General features: G+C 41.3%; 1 protein-coding gene across 5 annotated transcripts; it reads right to left on the reverse strand.

Annotated features, from left to right (window-relative positions):
* Nucleotides 1-1,539: 1,539 nt before the first annotated feature.
* LOC306925687 (uncharacterized protein) lies at nt 1,540-15,993 on the reverse strand. Of its 5 annotated transcripts, none has more exons than XR_013790288.1 (7): nt 15,444-15,993; nt 12,794-12,946; nt 9,247-10,317; nt 8,191-8,256; nt 7,148-7,314; nt 2,505-4,454; nt 1,540-2,289 (listed from the first exon to the last, which is right to left on the reverse strand). XR_013790288.1 is itself a non-coding variant. In XM_079504694.1 (6 exons), exons 1-5 carry the CDS (start codon nt 15,682-15,684, stop codon nt 7,184-7,186), a joined length of 1,662 nt encoding a protein of 553 aa, XP_079360820.1. In that variant the 5' UTR covers nt 15,685-15,993; the 3' UTR covers nt 1,540-4,454; nt 7,148-7,183. The 5 variants fall into 5 exon arrangements, 1 of the variants encoding a protein (XP_079360820.1); XR_013790289.1 differs by having other exon boundaries at nt 2,431-4,454; XR_013790290.1 differs by having other exon boundaries at nt 1,540-2,253; nt 2,384-4,454.
* Nucleotides 15,994-17,448: the final 1,455 nt, after the last annotated feature.

Genomic DNA, 17,448 nt, shown 5'->3' on the forward strand with positions numbered 1-17,448 from the left:
CTTTCAGGAATTCACATTCAAAAGTATCAAAATATCAGATCTACAAGCTCGAGCTTGTGGACAACGATTAATGAGGCGGGTACTGTAATGACCCAAACACTGGGTCAGTGTCCACGCACACGTGCGCACGTGCACACACACACACACACACACACACACACACACACACACTGTTCATGATCTCTTTCAAACGCAGACACACACGCATGCTCTTGCTCTCTCTCTCGTACACACTGTTAACATGCATAATGGGAGCACATGAACCCCGTTACTATAACCATCACATAAAAATCCCTGCCACGCATCAACATCCAAGTGTTGACCTGACTCTGTTATGGTCAACTGGTAAGACCATCATTATTATTATAACACTGTGTACTGCTGTACTTGCCCTTTTGGGCTTTCAGATGAAAGAGTGCCACTTATTGATTTCAAATGTTTTATGATGATTTGTTTAATTCATTCAGTCAACCTGGTGTGAATGAACATCTGCACATATCTCAAGATTGCAAAACATTGTGAGCTTGTGTACTTAAAGCTTCTTTTTTTTTTTTTTTTTACATTGTTGCCTTTTTTTTACTTTTCTTTTACAAATGGGGAAATGATTTGATCACCATGGAAACCAATATTAATGTTTGACTAGAACTCCACCTAGTGGTGATGTGCTGTGCAACACTCGCTGGGGCCGGAATGGAATAGTGAGGAAAGGAAGATATACTGTACAGTGTACATGGTCAAACATTGGCCAAATTGTGAAATTCTACCTGAGAAATGAGGCAAACAGGTGGTAATGATGATGGATAGCTGGATACTTTCATGCTATGCCAAATTGTTTCATGTCAGGGACCACCAAATTGATACATAATAGCCATGTGGGTCCATTTGGTTACTAGAGGAAGAAATAGAAAGAAGATCCCAGTGATCGAAATGTTGAATCAATAAACCAGTGGCGCTGAGTTTCCTACCAGTGCTGCGGACTCTATTTCTTCCTCTTGTATTGCCATTTGTCCAGCACTTGGGCCAGAGTGGATGTGCATGCTCTATTTACTACCTTTATTCCTAATCCTAACTACCGTCTCTGGACCCCTCTCTGAGAAACAGTACTACGACAGAGAATGCAAAACCTGTCCTTTCTACTGATTACACAGCTTGGTTGAATGCTTGATTCTGATTGGTCAATTACTGAATTCAGCAGTGTGTTATTTCGAAATAATGACCGATCAGCTATATAAGTTGTAACAGACCACTGCCTAATCAAAGGCTCAGAGCACCTGGCTTCGCTGCGTGAATTTTATGCTGTACCCAACATGATTTAACTATATAACTATATATTTTTTTCACATCATTTTATGATTATATTTTTATGATTAAACTTCTCGGCTTTCGCTCCTGTGTTTAATCAATAAAAGTATCGCAAAAAGGAAACAGTATCGCAACATATCGTGCCCAGCGTTTCTCACCTTACAAACATGCATGCATAAAGAAAATGTCTTAAAGCACTGTAGAGCTGCATGGAGTTGTTTTGTGATTTTGCTTTATTGAGACATTTGTCAAAAGGTGTACTGTACATGGTGTATACAGTAAATACTGTATGTAACAGTGATACTGAGAGGCTGGGCAAAAACATAACAAGCAAAATGTCTCCTGTTGGATCAGGTTGTATGCCAGGTTGACAGTAAGATAAATAAGACCATTACATATTATTAATTAGTCTCACGTAGCCAGACAACTATTTCACAAAACATTTCTTTCTGGTTTTACCTCTAGGCTTTATGCTCTCATGATTTAAATTATTTTTTTAGTGGTGTGATGATTTTTAATGCAAATGCTAATTGTAGCACTTGATATTTTCACAAATGTAAAGTGCATTATTAATACAATCCATATTACAATCTCCAAACGCTAAATAATCTGGAGCTACACATCCCAAAAGCCGAGAAGAACGGAAGCTGTCATCTGTCTGTCGTTTCCGTTCACGAAAATATATTTTAAAATATCTTTACATTTTATTTTTGAATTTACATTTATTTTAGAATTTACATTTCTGCTAAGCAGCAAGCTATTATGCTTTGATTATTTTCATTTAAATTAGGGCAAATTTGCGCGACTGTAAAGACAAAACAGAAGTGGGGGAGGAGGTTTCACATCCGCTTCATTGATAATTTTCAGAGCTTCCATTGCTATGAAATGTATGATGGAAGCATTTGGAAATTGTGGGAAGAAACAGTGAGGCTTGCGAGACTACAGATAAACCTCACAGGACAAACATCTGCCTGTGTGGCGGGAGACCTCACAGGACAAACATCTGCCTGTGTGGCGGGAGACTACAGATAAACCTCACAGGACAAACATCTGCCTGTGTGGCGGGAGACTACAGATACACCTCACAGGACAAACATCTGCCTGTGTGGCGGGAGACTACAGATGAACCTCACAGGACAAACATCTGCCTGTGTGGCAGGAGACTAATTACAGGACAAACATCTGCCTGTGTGGCGGGAGACTAATTACAGGTGAAAAGTATTTTGGTTCGGTGCGTACCTCTGTTTTGAAGCTACAATATAAAATGTCTTCTCTTTTATAATAGAGAACCCTTGAATACAAATTCAAGGATTCATGATTGTTGTTATGATTTAAACATAATAGAAAATAAAACATACAAAATGAAATACTAATAGTAAACATGTCATACCCGACAATTATTGTCATTGAACACAAACAGCAATCAAGTGTTCTTACTCAGTCTCAGTCACTCACTCACTCACTCACACCAATGTCCATATCGTATCTGTCAGTTGGACACAATAGCAAAAATCTCGAAATGTGGTGTGAAGAGACAGATTTTGAGCTTGTATCTGCTACTTTTGAGTGACACTGTATGATTAAGTAGGGCGTTAATACAAATTTAAAATAAAATATGGAGATAAGAGTTTGCTGCCCGACAGCAAAGATATGCAGGTAAATGGTGCATTTATATAGCGCCTTTATCCAAGGTGCTTTGCAATGATTGTGCATTACATTCACCCATTCACATACTCATGCATACACCAATGGCGGAGGAAACCATGCAAGGCACCAACCTGCTCATCAGGAGCAATTAGGGGTTCAGCGTCTTGCTCTTAGACTAACTCTGGGGGAGCCTGGGATCGTACTGGGAACTTTCCGGTTCCCAAGCAGGGAGGGACACAGTTTAACTTAGTCCTACATGTTACGAATTATTCATGTGTGTCTTGACTCTGGTGCAAATAGATAGATCTGCGTCACGAAATAGAGGGACAGTGCTACGACGTGCATATTATTTCAGTATGAATTTGTTTCTTCTCTGCCCCGACTCCTGTTGCCTTCCTTGTCTTTCTGTAATTGTTACAGAAGCATGGATCAACAGACGTAGCCTAATAAACACACCGGGGAGGAGAGCCCAGGAGGGCCATTCATTGCACGCACCTACTACATGATACACGCACACACATGCATGCACCGCAACGCACTTTGTTCATAATTTGTCCCACTGGCACAAGTAGTATGGAAATGTACATATAGTTTGCTCTAAGGAAGAGATCTACAAGCCGACAATGTGTCTCATGATCATGACATCTGGAACACCAAACAGCTCATATACTGTATGTGTAGATCTGTTCTGCTTTCAATGTGCATTTTACTCTGGGGCTGCCACAGCTCGGTGCAATTTCTTAATCTGTCCATGTGAGAACGTGGAATTGAAGTCCTGCACGCAAAAACAAATCTTATATATCGTCTATGTCGGGTGGAAACCTCACATGTCCAAAACTGTTACTTGTCAGGTAAAGTTATATATATATCAGATCTAGTAGGGCATTAATTTGACTTCTGGAAAGTGAGGGGCGCTCTTATCATCATACATCCTCATACATCACATTCCGTGCTCAGCCAATCAAATCATCACAAATGTTATTCCGGCCAATCACTTTTAGCGTCTTCACTTTTCTGCCCTCACTTTATATGCCCAATATGTACTTTGCTCAGCCAATCAAATCATTGCTATGGAGTGATCAGCCAATCAAATCATTGTGTTTGTGCTCACACAAACACAAACGCTGGGCATAGGAGGGGCTAGCGGTCCTCATAAACACAAAAAGTTAAAATATGGAGATAAGAGGTTTCTGCCCGACAGTAACGTTATACTGTATACTGTATAGATATGTTCAATATGCGCCTGTACCAAAGCCCTGAGCTCTTCTTTTTTCAAGTTTAATGTTAATATGGACTCATATACGGCTCTGGTTTTCAAACTATCTTTAGTGCATAAAACAATATTGTAAATAATAATAATATCATTGTAAAGTCAAAGGATAAAGATTAACAGAAAGTGAAGTTACTTGGCATTGACAAAAAGTGGAATTTTATCCACCTTCCCGTTCTGGAAAAAGATGGTCATTGTAGTGATACATGGCTGGAGGCACTGTGTTTATGTGGATCTGAATGAGAGAGAGAGAGAGAGAGGGAGGGAATAAACATGGGATATTATTATCACTTTCCCTCCCATTCATTAGTTACACGAGTAAATTGATGTAGAACATGCTTCCCTCCCGTTCACGAGTTATGTTTTCATTGTTTAATTTGTGTTATTAATAGGTTTTAAGACCTACAGGGTTTCCTTCGGACAGTGGGATAGGTGACCCGTTCAGATGACGTCACTGGAAAAGTTTCGCACTGGCTTGCAAAGACTTCTTGGAAACTGAGGCGCAATGCAAACTCTATGTTAGTCCAGGATATTTTTTTTGCGCGCACATCCATTATATTAGCTTTTACAAATGTCCATTACCATTATCCAAATTAATTCCTTATTATTCTATTTTTTTTTTTACATTTAGCAAAAAACCAAGCCAATTTTAACACTGCCCACAATGTTTAGGTGTCCACTCTTCCTGCACCCTTTTGCAATGTGAAATGCCACCGAATCAGTAAGAGTAATCCTTTTCCACTTTGCTTCAAAATTAACTTGTGAAATTTGATGCTTTTATTGTGAAGGCAAAAGTTTCTGAACGTCTCACATCCTGCATATTTCCGCATGCTGAAAATAGCTGATCTACAAGCTCACAACTTGTCATGGACGCGATGAGCGCGATCAGCTATTTTCAGCATGCAACACGTCGTACGATGAAGATTACATCAGGCTTCACTGTGGGAGATGCGTTTTGTTGGCCTGTGTGAGTCCTGTGCTCACACAGCGCTCCTCGATGCAAAATAACGAGCTGGAAGCTCGTTATTTGGAAGCTATTTAATAATATATTATAATAGAATTATTTATGGAAGCTGTTTTTCGGTGGCAACAACATGTTTACCTCAGTGTTTTGGGTCGGGACATGTTCTGTGGTGTCGGATTTGGGCTTATCATATTATGTTTAGCCTCGGTACCCAGGTTTTCATTTTCGTCGGCGCAAAAAATGAAAGCCTGGAGGAATGCATTGGCCGCTATGGTCCAGAAGTGGGAGTCAACCCTTCCGGGTGGGCGTCGCTCCAAATTATGTGACGTAGCGCTGCACTAGGGGGGGAGGAGGGGCCGGGGCTGACGGACAGATCGGTGAGATCCAATCAGGGCATGCGCAAATCTCAGCCCCTCTAGACCAGAAACCTAACACGTTAGCTCAGGCTATATTATGCCTAGCAGGAGCGGGACAGATTGCTGTTTTTTTCCCCGCTGCACATTAAAGGGATAGTTCAGATTTTTTGAACTTAAGTTGTATGAAATACTTCCCATTAATATAGTGGTTGCAACTGTATTAATTGATTGCCCGAGTCCCGTGGTGGGAGTTCTGCTCTGGTTTTGGTGAAATATCAAGTAGTTCCGGTCATTTTGTGGGGGGCACTGGGGGCCACGCAGTAAAAGTAAATTAATCCACAAAACTAACGTAATTTGTATTGTTGACCTATTTCTAAAATATTAGTGCAACTTTCGTTCTTTTTTTACCCCTCTATCACACAGAACTATGTTTTTTGTGTCCATATCACTACGCCCAAAAAATAGTTCCATGTGATAGAGGGGTCAAAGTTGAACGAAAGTCATGCTAATATTTTAGAAATAGGTCAACAATACAAATTACGTTTGTTTTGTGGATTAATTTACTTTTACTGCGTGGCCCCAGTGCCCCCCACAAAATGACCGGAACTACTTAATATTGACCAAAACCAGAGCAGAACTCCCACCACGGGACTCGGGCAATCAATTAATACAGTTGCAACCACTATATTAATGGCAAGTATTTCATACAATTTAAGTTAAAAAAATCTGAACTATCCCTTTAAGGCCTGTTTAGATGGAAATCTGGCACACACCGTCTTGAACAAAGTGTACTATGAGAGAGCCAAGTTCACACACGCCCAGAATGAACTGGCACAAAAAACTAAGCTCCAGACCTCCCAAAACAAACAAATCCGACTTCTTTTAGGCCTAGGGCCCATGACCCACCTGCTTGTAACACATTTTGATAACATAGGTTGGCTCCGGGTAGAAGACAGAGTCAAGCAATTGAAAATGGGACTGACTTTCAAAATTGTAAATGCAGATCTGCCCTCCATGCCATCAGTGCACATTTACTTAACTGATTACCTAAAAAAAGGTAAGCAACTCCCACAGCCACAACACTAGAGGGAGTGTGAATAATGATCTGGTACCACCAATCTTTAGACCAAATATGGGTAAATTCACATTCCACAACACTGCCACCCAGGTGTGGAATGCCTTGCCCCCTTCCCTCAAAACTAGCAAATCACTAGTTTCCTTTAAGAAAGGACTGAAAATGCACCTGTCACTGTCATCCGATCAACAGAAGCCATAACTCTATTCCCCCCCTCTCCAATTCATTTCTATTCCAACCCGTACATAGATTGAATGTCTTGTTGAGATATTTAAATTGTTGTTGTTGTTATTGTTGATGTTGTTGTGAATGCATGCATGGGACCCGGATGGAAACAAGACCGCAAGGTCTTTCTTCGGTGATGTCATTTTGGCCAAATGTGCATTACTGTACCCTGTACTGTTTTGCATCTTATTGTCTAATAAAATGATCAATCAATCAATCAAACTCGTTCACAATAACGTTCACCAAGCAGAAGTACAGTACATTCGGTTCACGTTCACCCAAAATATGAACGGGACAACAATGCTTACCTGTCACAAGGCCCACCGCTGCCGGGCCCTTCATCTCTACACTGCTCCTGTCCCAGCACTGCCCGGGGCCTCAGCATTTTGGAAGGGTCTCTCCACTGCTCCTGTCCTAGCACTGCCCGGGGCCTCTGCAGGGTCAACCGCTCCCGCCCCAGCACTGCCCGGGGCCTCTGCAGCAATGTTGATTTTGATGTACAGTAGTTTTAGTCATTTTGAATAAAATTCCAGTTAGTTTCAGCCACATTTTAGTCATCTGTATTTTGTTTAGTGTTAGACTCTAGTTTTAGTGGACTAAATATCATAGGATTTTGGTCGATTTAGTTGACTAAAATGTATTTTGGCGGGCCTTGATGGCGTCGTAATTGCTGATTTTACACTTGGTTGCCGATCATACGATCTACAAGCTCACACCCAACACGTTGCGAGTTTGTAGATCAGCTACTCCCAGCATGCAACCAAGCACAAAATGACTTGTCTTTTAGTTCTACTGGATCTCTTCTACACTAGTCCCTCCCTAACATTTTTGTCTAGTTTTTATTTGTTGATGAAATTGTCCATATTTTTAGTCTGTTTTAGTCATGATAGCCTAGTTTTTAAAAGGAGCTGTAAGTCAGTGGTTCTCAACCTTTTCTGGATCAAGGCCCACAAGGCCCACTGGATCAAGGCCCACCTTTTCTGGATCTTCACGAAAATCTTTGCAAAAATCGTTGCGTAGCGTACCCATGTGGTGAGATGGGTGGACCAAGGTCATTTTCAGCATGATCATCAGTCAATCGACTGTGCTCTGGCTTGGATCAATGGAACCAACGATAAACAAATTCAGAACTAGGAGATTAAATAAAAGATGTAACGGTTCATTGCTATACAGGACTTAATGGATACAGTTTGATGCCTAAAAGATAATATAAAACGCAACAGTGTGAATCTATGTTATTGTTCTATTTCTTTCATCATTAGTTAGTAACTAAAATATAACAAAATAAATAATAATTATTGAATAATAATGATAATGATAAAAGTACAACATATATTTTTCTCTCTCTTACCGTCACTGGGCTCCCCCTGCAGTTCACAGGGAGTGTTTCGGGTCTTCTTCTTGACATTGGCTGGCACTGCAGATAGGCAAATGAAAAGCAGTTTAAATATATATTATATCGCAGAAACCTCTTATCTCCATATTTTCACTTTTGTGTTTTTTTTGTAAAGTAATGCCCTACTTGATCATACTAAAGCGTCACACAAAAGCATCAAAAGCAGTATCTACAAACTTGACAGTTTCGAGCTACTATTTTTTGTGAACATAATGAGAATAGCTTTAAAATACAATGATACAACAATAAAAACACATACAATCCAAATGGAATAGAAAACTGAGAATTTGGAGACTAACTGTAAATTGGTTGATGTTGACATCATCATTGTGTAATAACTCCCCTTTAGTATTTAAGATGTGTAACTGTCATGTTGGATTACCATAATATTGTTGCCGTCGGGCAGAAACCTTGTATCTCCATAAAATTCATATATTTTTATCTAGATGTTTATTTTCATTAATGAATGCACAAAAGCAGTGAAAATAGGGGAATTAAAGTATGTCAGTGGGTTTTATGTGAATGCTTTCCCTACTATAGAGCGTCGCAGTCCCGCCCCCTTTCAGAACGACGAGGGCACCAGGAAATAATTCCCAATTCATTTTCCCCATAGACATTTTCAAAAAGTATTTGTCCAAGGCTTAAAAGGTCTTTAAATAAATACTTTTTGAAACGCCTATGGGGAAAATGAATGCGGAATTATTTCCTGGTGCCCTCGCAGGGGGTGGGACTGCGACACTATAACTGGAAAAAAAGAGCTTGTGACCAAAAAATATCTACATTGCAGTTGCACCCATTGGAACACAGGTAATGTTTTTTCCAATTTCCTGAAAAGTAAAGATTTCTGCCCGACCGTGACAATGTTTATTCTGTATTAAGACTGCTTCTTTGAAATAAGCAATTTACACATACACGATTTATTTCCTGTATGAATCCACACGTTTCTTAAAATTATATTTTGACTGAAGAATTTGACACAAACTACAGTTTTTGTTGTCATGTAATTTTTACCTGTATGTGTTCTCATGTGCCTCTTCAGGTTGGTTGATAGACTGAATTTTTGTTCACATACTGCACAAGTATACGGCCTTTCCCCTGTGTGAGTCCTCATGTGTTGTGACAGATTACCGCTTCCACGAAAGCCTTTGCCACAAACTGTGCAATTAAAGGGTTTTTCCCCTGTGTGAGTCCTCATGTGAAGTGTCAGTTCAAACAGTCGGCCAACACCTTTGCCACAAACTGTACAAGTAAAGGGTTTTTCCCCGGTGTGAGTCCTCACGTGTCGTTTCAGATCACCAATGTGGCCAAAGCCTTTGCCACAAACTTCACAAGTAAAGGGCTTTTCCCCTGTATGAATAGTCATGTGTCGTTTCAGATCAACCTTGTGACCAAAGCCTTTGACACAAACCATACAAGTGAAGGGCTTTTCCCCTGTGTGACTCTTTAAGTGTCGTCTCAGAGTACCCATGTGATCAAAGGTTTTGCCACAAACAGTACAACTACAGATTTTCCTCCCCTTACGACCCCTTGTGGATGCCGTTTGTTTCAATGATGTCACGTCCTGGGACAACATGTTGCTCAGAGACAATCTTTGTCCTTCCACACGTTGGGTTGGTGTGTTTAAATCTGACTGATCTTCCCTGGTCTCCTCCCAATCGTCACTGTCTTCGGTGTTGTCAGATTCAGAACAGTGTGAAGAGAGGAGCTGGTCGGCAACAGTAGGATGCGATGTTCTACAGTCCTCTACATCAGCTTGTGTTTTCATGTGTGCAGTCGAGGTGTTGGCCAGAGGCTCTGTCTCTCTGTTTTCAACATGATCATCTTCACTTTTCACAGTTAGTAATGTCAAAATTGGCCCATAATCATCTAGAGTCTGCGTTTCTCTCTTTTCATCATCTGCATGTTCACTTTTTATTGCTAGTAATGTCATTGTTGTCCCATCAGCCACCTCTGGTCTTTGAAATAACTCCTGATGTTCTTCTTTAATCTGTGGAGGCTCTGGTTCCTCCTTGAGCAGAATGTGAGTGCTCTCCTGCTGTTCGACAGAAACCTCCTCTTCACACACAGGGAGGTACAGGAAGTCTAGGCGGAAAATACACGTGAATGATTTTAATAAGAGAAATGCAATTCATCTCTGCAAGTTAGCAACCCTCCATTTCCTGCAAACTAGAATGGCTACTGTATCAGCCACAAGAAGCCTAGCATGGCAGTTCTGAGCAGGTCGACCATTTGACAAAAACATTTTTCTTTTTACATTTGGTGAAGGAAAAATGTATAGACCCCAGGGGACTCCAGTCAACAATGTATATACAGTACTGTATGGTTTGTGACAAACACATTTAAATTGTAAACACATTGAAACTGTATTATGTAATCACTATGGATCCTGGTGGATCTCTACAGTGACACGGGTGTGGGTTGGGTGTAGGGTTATTTGTTTTTCTCTTTTTTGTCTCTGATTAATGTATTGTTGAACTGATAATTATGCTGAGTATTTCTAATGCTGTGCTGTGAGTAGGATGGGCACTTATAAGCTTTTAAGCTTCAGCCCATGCCTTTTGATCACCTTCACAGGTCTTCATTCTTTTTTTTTGATGTTCAAATAAACTAAACTAAACAAAAAAAAAATGTGTCGAATCTGTAAGGTAACATGTTAATACATGGATTAAAGCAAAATAAAATTGCACGCCTGAAAATGTTTGCATGACCAAGTCCTAAATGTGCGATTTGTGAGAGGATGAAAGGAGCCTCCCCACACACTAGCAGTGATTCCTAAACAAGCAACACCATAATGTAAAATGATTTTAGTAATATTGTCCCTGCTGTAAACCACGTGAAAGAAATCACAGATTGAGGCTTTAACTTTTGCTTTCATATGAGATATTGGACCGAGACTATTACAGATTTTATGGAAGATGCTTCTGTCCACATCAAATGCTCGAAAAATGGCCTGGGCCGGCTTAGCGGTCCAGGCACCTTGGCTGGTAATCCAGCATGACAGTGTGTTGCGGGTTCGAGTCCCGATCCTGACAAACTTTGCTGTGTATCTTCCCCCCCAGCTCTCTCCCTGTTTCCTGTCAACTTACTATCTATCTATCTATCAATGAAGGAAAAAAGGGGGGAAAAATAATAACCGAAAATAGACGATCAACGAGCTCTCAATGTGCGACGCATTGACAGCATGTTTCCGCTGTGCAACATGCCTCCAAGAAGACATGATGCTGCTTTCTATGGAATCAAAAAGACTGAAATCAGTCGTGGCTACTTAGAACTTTAATCCATGTGCTAATACAATATAACTTGTACAATTGGGTGGTTGCATTTGGTCTCCCTGCTCTTCTATTGAGAGCAGTGGTGAGTGGTGTCATGCTCGTAGAACGCAGTACCACACCGTGGTGGCAGTAATTTGTTGACGTGCACTCGCAGGGACGGAACAGGACGGTGCAGTGCGTGCACGCTAGAACGCGTCCCCCTAGATTCAAGAGAAGATGCACCAACCTCGCATCACCAGACTTTCCAAGACGCACCAAGTACCCAGTGGTCTAGGTTTACTGGCGTCCTTCCCCCCCCCCACACTTACAGCAGTTCGGCTATGGCTCGAGTAGGCTATATTGCTACTGTGAGGTGTTCAGCACACAAGAAGAATGCCTCCTCCTCCATCAAAGAACAGATTCATTCGTGATTCGTCCAAAGCAAACTTTTTTGTTTCGCTAGTGTGCAGTAAATATGTTTGTCTGACTATTTTAAGTCTACTTTTGTGTGTCTAAAACTCTCATACACTATTTAACGATAGGCTTAGGCTATGCAGCCGTTCTGTGTGCATGCCGCGATGCACGCGCGTGTGCGTGACGTTCCGTGGTACCAGTCAAAAAATCACCATGACACCACTGATTGAGAGTGAGACATTTAGATCCTGTGTAACACTAGGTTGGACACAACCTTCAACGTGTTCTCCCCAGAGCAAGCAGGCAGGCTCTTTTAGCTCAGTGGGAAAAATGGTAGCAGTTTAATAAGACCTCGGTGCAAATCAGGAGTAGAACAGGAAAGTTGCATAGTGCAGCTTTAAACGTAACAATACTTTGCATTCTGAAGTGTTCATTTCGTAGACTGAGACTATGAAGAAGTTCGTTGACTACCTTTGTTTACTGAAAAAAACGAAATAAAAATGAAATAAAAACTAAGCTATAAACTAAAACTAAGACTAAATATATTGACAATTTCGTCAACAGAAAATGTTAGGGAGGAACTAGTGGAGAAGACAGAACTAAAAGACAAGTCGTTTTATGTTGGTTATGCTGGTGTGTTGCGCCCGCTCTGAAAATAGCAGATCTTGACTTGTAGATCTGCTATTTTCAGCATGCAACCAAGTGTAAAATAGCCATTACGATGCTATCAAGGCCCGCCAGAATACATTCAACATACAAAATACAGGTACATCATCATGCTGTGTAAGTTGTAAGTAATTACCAGAGGCCGTGTAGCATTTACAGATGTTTTTGTCATCAAGCTCTTGGCGTGTTTGTTCATTCATAGTACCGATAAAGTGATCTTGTTTTACCTGATTGAGTGTTACACCTCGTCTTATTGTGTAGTAATGTCAATGTTGACACATCAGCCTCCCCTTCCTGTTCCTCTTTTATCTGTGGAGGTTGTGGTTCCTCCTGGACCAGACTGGGACTCCTCCTCCTCTCCTCGTGTTCAGGTGAAACCTCTTTACACACAGACAGGAGGAGGAGAGAAGAGGTAGCATCAGCAGAACAACTCAAAGTGCTTTTTCTCATCGGATTGATTTTGTTTTGGCACGATCGTCAGTGATTTTGAGTGTTGCAACTACTCCCTTACGGAGCTGTGTGTGGGTGGGTGGGTGGCTGGCTGGGTTGTTTTTCACCACCAGTGCGCAACCTAACGCACACACAAACACACATGCAGTGCACGTATTAAATGTATATATGATGATTTTGGGTGTGCCAGTACAGTACAGTGACAGTACAGTACAGTACAGTACAGTACAGTACAGTACAGTACAGTACAGTACAGTACAGTACAGTACAGTACAGTACAGGGTACAGTAGAGGGACCCCCACATGGTAACTCTGTCATTTCTCAAGCGTTTCGGACGCGGGCACGCCGTGCCGCCTTACTTTTCATACACAAGGTGCACACAGTAAGAGCTAGCATTACCCCTTCCTCCTCCCCCCTCCCTCCTTGTCTTACCCGGCAGTCAACCCTTTGCAGTTTCTCCTCCATCTCCCTGCAAGAATTGACTGACCTTGTGAGGTCGATGAAGACATCTTCCTGTCCGCTAGATGTCCTGCCCACATCAATGCTAAAGGATGTCTTTTCATCTGTAGGCCCCTGCCTACTCTCTAGAATAAACTCATCACTAACATCCGGCCGTGTTCCATCTAATTTAAAAAAGGCAATCATTCAACCACTCCTCAAAAAAACAAATCTGGACCCATCCCTACCAATAAACTACAGGCCAATATCAAAACTATTTTTCATCTCTAAGGTTTTGGAAAAGGCAGTGGCCAATCAGCTCACAAATATATTAAATCAACACAATATCTGCGACAAATACCAATCAGGCTTCCGTAAAATTCACTCCACAGAAACAGCTCTACTTAGAGTATCAAGTGACATCATGATGTCATCCGATGTTGGTGATTGCTCCATCCTGGTGTTGCTTGATCTAAGTGCAGCCTTCGACACCGTAGACCATCGTATTTTAATTGACAGGCTCAGGACGTGGGTCTGTGTCTCCGGGACCGCCTTAGATTGGTTCCAGTCCTATCTTTCAGACAGGAGCTTCTCTGTGGCCGTTGGTCCCTACTCCTCTGAGTCCTCTACACTGTCATGTGGTGTTCCACAGGGATCGGTCCTAGGTCCACTTCTATTCGCTCTATATTTACTTCCCCTAGGTCCAATAATAAGCAGCTTTGAGGGTATCTCCTATCACTGCTATGCCGACGACATTCAGTTGTACTGCTCATTCAAGCCAGATAAGATCGACATAATCAACACACTCCATGAATGTCTAGCGGCCATCAAAAACTGGATGGCCAGCAATTTTTTGCAACTAAATGCAGAAAAAAACCCAGGTTTTAATTGTTGCTTCAGATAAAGTCGCTGCAGATGTTTCCAACCACCTCGGGTCACTAAAATCTAACATTTGCTCCAACCCTAGAAACTTAGGAATTATCCTAGACCAGGCCATGCTTCTGGATAAGCATGTTAAGTCTGTTTCCAGTGCCTGTTTCTTCCACCTTCGCAATATCGCCAAACTTAGATCTGTTGTTTCACACCCGGAGTTAGAAATGATCATCCATGCATTTATATCATCATGTCTAGATTACTGTAATTCCCTTTTCACATGTCTCTCCAAATCCTCATTAGACCGTCTGCAACTGGTTCAGAACGCTGCTGCCAGATTGCTGACCAGCTCCAGGAGATCCTGCCACATCACACCCATCCTGTTTTCCTTGCACTGGCTCCCAGTAAAGTATAGAATTCATTTTAAAATCCTTGTCATCACACACAGAACCCTCCATGGCCAGGCACCCCCATATATGTGACTTACTCCACCCATATATTCCCAGAAGGTCTCTGAGATCCTCATCCCAAGCCCTGCTGGTCGTTCCACCCACAAAATTAATAACTAAAGGTGATCAAGCCTTTGCTAGTGTCGCCCCCAGGTTATGGAACAACCTCCCGGATCACCTGAAATCTGTGGCCTCCGTGGACCTTTTTTAAAAATATTTAAAGACCCACCTTTTTAGACAGGCCTTTGCGACATAGTGCTGTACTGATTTCTTGATTTTTACCAGTGCCTTCTTTTTTTTGTCTTTTTCTTTGCTTTATTCCTATTATTTTTATTCTTATTATTTACTTTTACTACCATTGACATGTTTTGTTTTTATTGTTGTGAAGCACTTTGTGACTATGATGTCTGTGAAATGTGCTCTATAAATAAAATTTACTTACTACTTACTTACTCTTACTCTCCGTAAGGGAGTCTGGAACCCAGTTGATCGTCCACATATGATGTAAATTATCCATTAATTGTCAATGGGAATTTAATGTTTGTGTATGACGACAATCTACACTATAGTAACGCCCCTCAAAAATAGGATCTAAAAGATAGAGTTGCTTGCTACAGCAGTGTGTAGTTTGGTGTTGTTGTGCATGTACAGACGGTACAGACATACCTGCAGCAGTGTGTAGTTTGCTGCCGGTGTGCAGTGTCTCTATCTCTCTCTGGAAGAGGCTGTACATGAACTGTGCGGCCAGATGGAGGCGCTCCAACACAAACACTCTGACATGAAGCTGCACAAAACAAACATCAGCGCCACTCTGCTGCTGCTGTTTCTCTAACACACACAGTATCTCCTCTCCCACAGACGCCAGGTGTTCATTTATGGACAGCCGTACAGACTCCATGTGAGACATGTTGGTTTGTTTAAATAATTGATTGAATATTGATTCGACAAAAATGCAAACAGCACGAGTGCAGTGACAGTGTGGTCCTTAACATGAAAAGGTCTGAGAAGCACTGTCACAGTCACAGATAGATGACAGAAAATCAGAAATCCCACAAAATCCAGGAGATTTAAAACATTACAATCCAGAAGGACAGCTGCAGGAGAAAGGCTTAAACAACAGGAGGAGATCGACTCCTCTGTCGAATCCAGGAGTGTTGTTGTTGACACGTCTGTTATGAGACAAAGACATGTTTCACCAATCACCACCGTCTGTGTTCCTCACCACCACCATCATCATCTTCATCATCACAGGGAAAATAATGTAAACAAAACTACAAGCTGTTACTTCCGGGTCAACGTGCTTCGCTTCGCATGTGTATAAGGAGCCAGGCAGCACCGTTGTTTTCGCCCCCTAGTGGAGGAGGTGTGTAACTGTCACTAGAAAGAAAGAAAGAAATAAAGAAAGAAAGAGAGAGAGAGAGAGTGTGTGTGTGTGTGTGTGTGTGTGTGTGTGTGTGTGTGTGTGTGTGTGTGTGTGTGTGTGTGTGTGTGTGTGTGTGTGTGTGTGTGTGTGTGCGTGCGCGTGCGTGCGTGCGTGTGTGCGTGCGTGTGCATGTTTGTGTGTGTTTTGTATTTACTTGAGAGCGTGATATAATTTGGAAAATGTAGTTGTTTTTCTTGTAACACAACCTCTATCAGTGCTCAGGTATTACAGTGTTTAGGTTTCTTCCTCATGCCTTCAAAATTCTTTCCCAGGTGTGACTTAGGTCTACACCAGTAACAACAGTTTTATTCTACGGAGGTAAGGTACAGGACAACATAGCAAAACAGCATGTGTTTGCTACAGTAATCTACTTCTCAAAGTCTTGTAATTATCTAAAGATTTAACTAAATTGGGCCTAATTGTTATTGATGATCAGAAAGAGAAAATTAAATGGAAAGGATTTTCAGTTTTGGCTGTGATTTGCATGGGCAATAATACTGTGATGCATCAAATAAAAGCAAATCATTTACAAACTATAGCTGAATTTCTGATAACTCTCTGAAATGTACTTTTCTGGTGGTTATATTATTATTATTAGGGGTCAAGCCCAAAAGGCGCAGACCCCTTTTGTTTCCGTGAACATTCTGCCATTTTAGCAGTTTTGGGTCCCTCAGGAACTGAAGCTCACACTGATTCGTCATAAGACCTTTGACCTTTAGATCTCTCGATGAGTAAATTGTTATGATTTGCTCTATCCACTTTTCAGCTTTTTATGGCCATGTCACATAAAAACGCATTTCCATACATGCAAATGGAGTCTGACTCTCCTTTCTTCGGCAACTACAGTTACAACATGTAGAAATGAATGAAACCAAAAAACATTGTTTTGATTTGGTACGGTAGAACTGGTAGAACTGCATGCCTTGCATAGTTGTGGTGCAGTCAAAAGTATCATACCTGATGATTGATTAGAACATTAGATAATGATCGGGGCATGACAAGAAATGCAGTGTCACAAGTTTCATAAGGCCCCTAACTTTGATCAGAGGTGAGCAAACGTCTAAGCTGGAGATCTGGTGGTGATTGTGGACACCCAGCTGTGGATCAAGGGTTTCCACGGATTATGATTTGAAACACACTCTCAACGGTGAAAACCTTTTTCAATAAGCTTTACTTGTCAATTTCTGCCCTGCTCTGTTTTTGATAATTTCCTGCTAAAAATAAAAATGGGTCACGGACATAGACAAG

This window comes from Electrona antarctica (assembly GCF_951216825.1).
Source record: "Electrona antarctica genome assembly, chromosome: 6".
In the NCBI taxonomy this organism is placed as follows: domain Eukaryota; kingdom Metazoa; phylum Chordata; class Actinopteri; order Myctophiformes; family Myctophidae; genus Electrona; species Electrona antarctica.

What these genes read in the sequence shown, in the direction of transcription:
- LOC306925687 (XM_079504694.1), bottom strand. Translation starts at nt 15,684, where the DNA reads ATGTCTCACATGGAGTCTGTACGGCTGTCCATAAATGAACACCTGGCG. An exon ending in CAAACTACACACTGCTGCAG is followed by an intron (nt 12,947 to 15,443) that starts GTATGTCTGTAC and finishes CTGTGTGTAAAG; the next exon opens with AGGTTTCACCTGAACACGAG. An exon ending in GAGGTGTAACACTCAATCAG is followed by an intron (nt 10,318 to 12,793) that starts GTAAAACAAGAT and finishes TTTTCCGCCTAG; the next exon opens with ACTTCCTGTACCTCCCTGTG.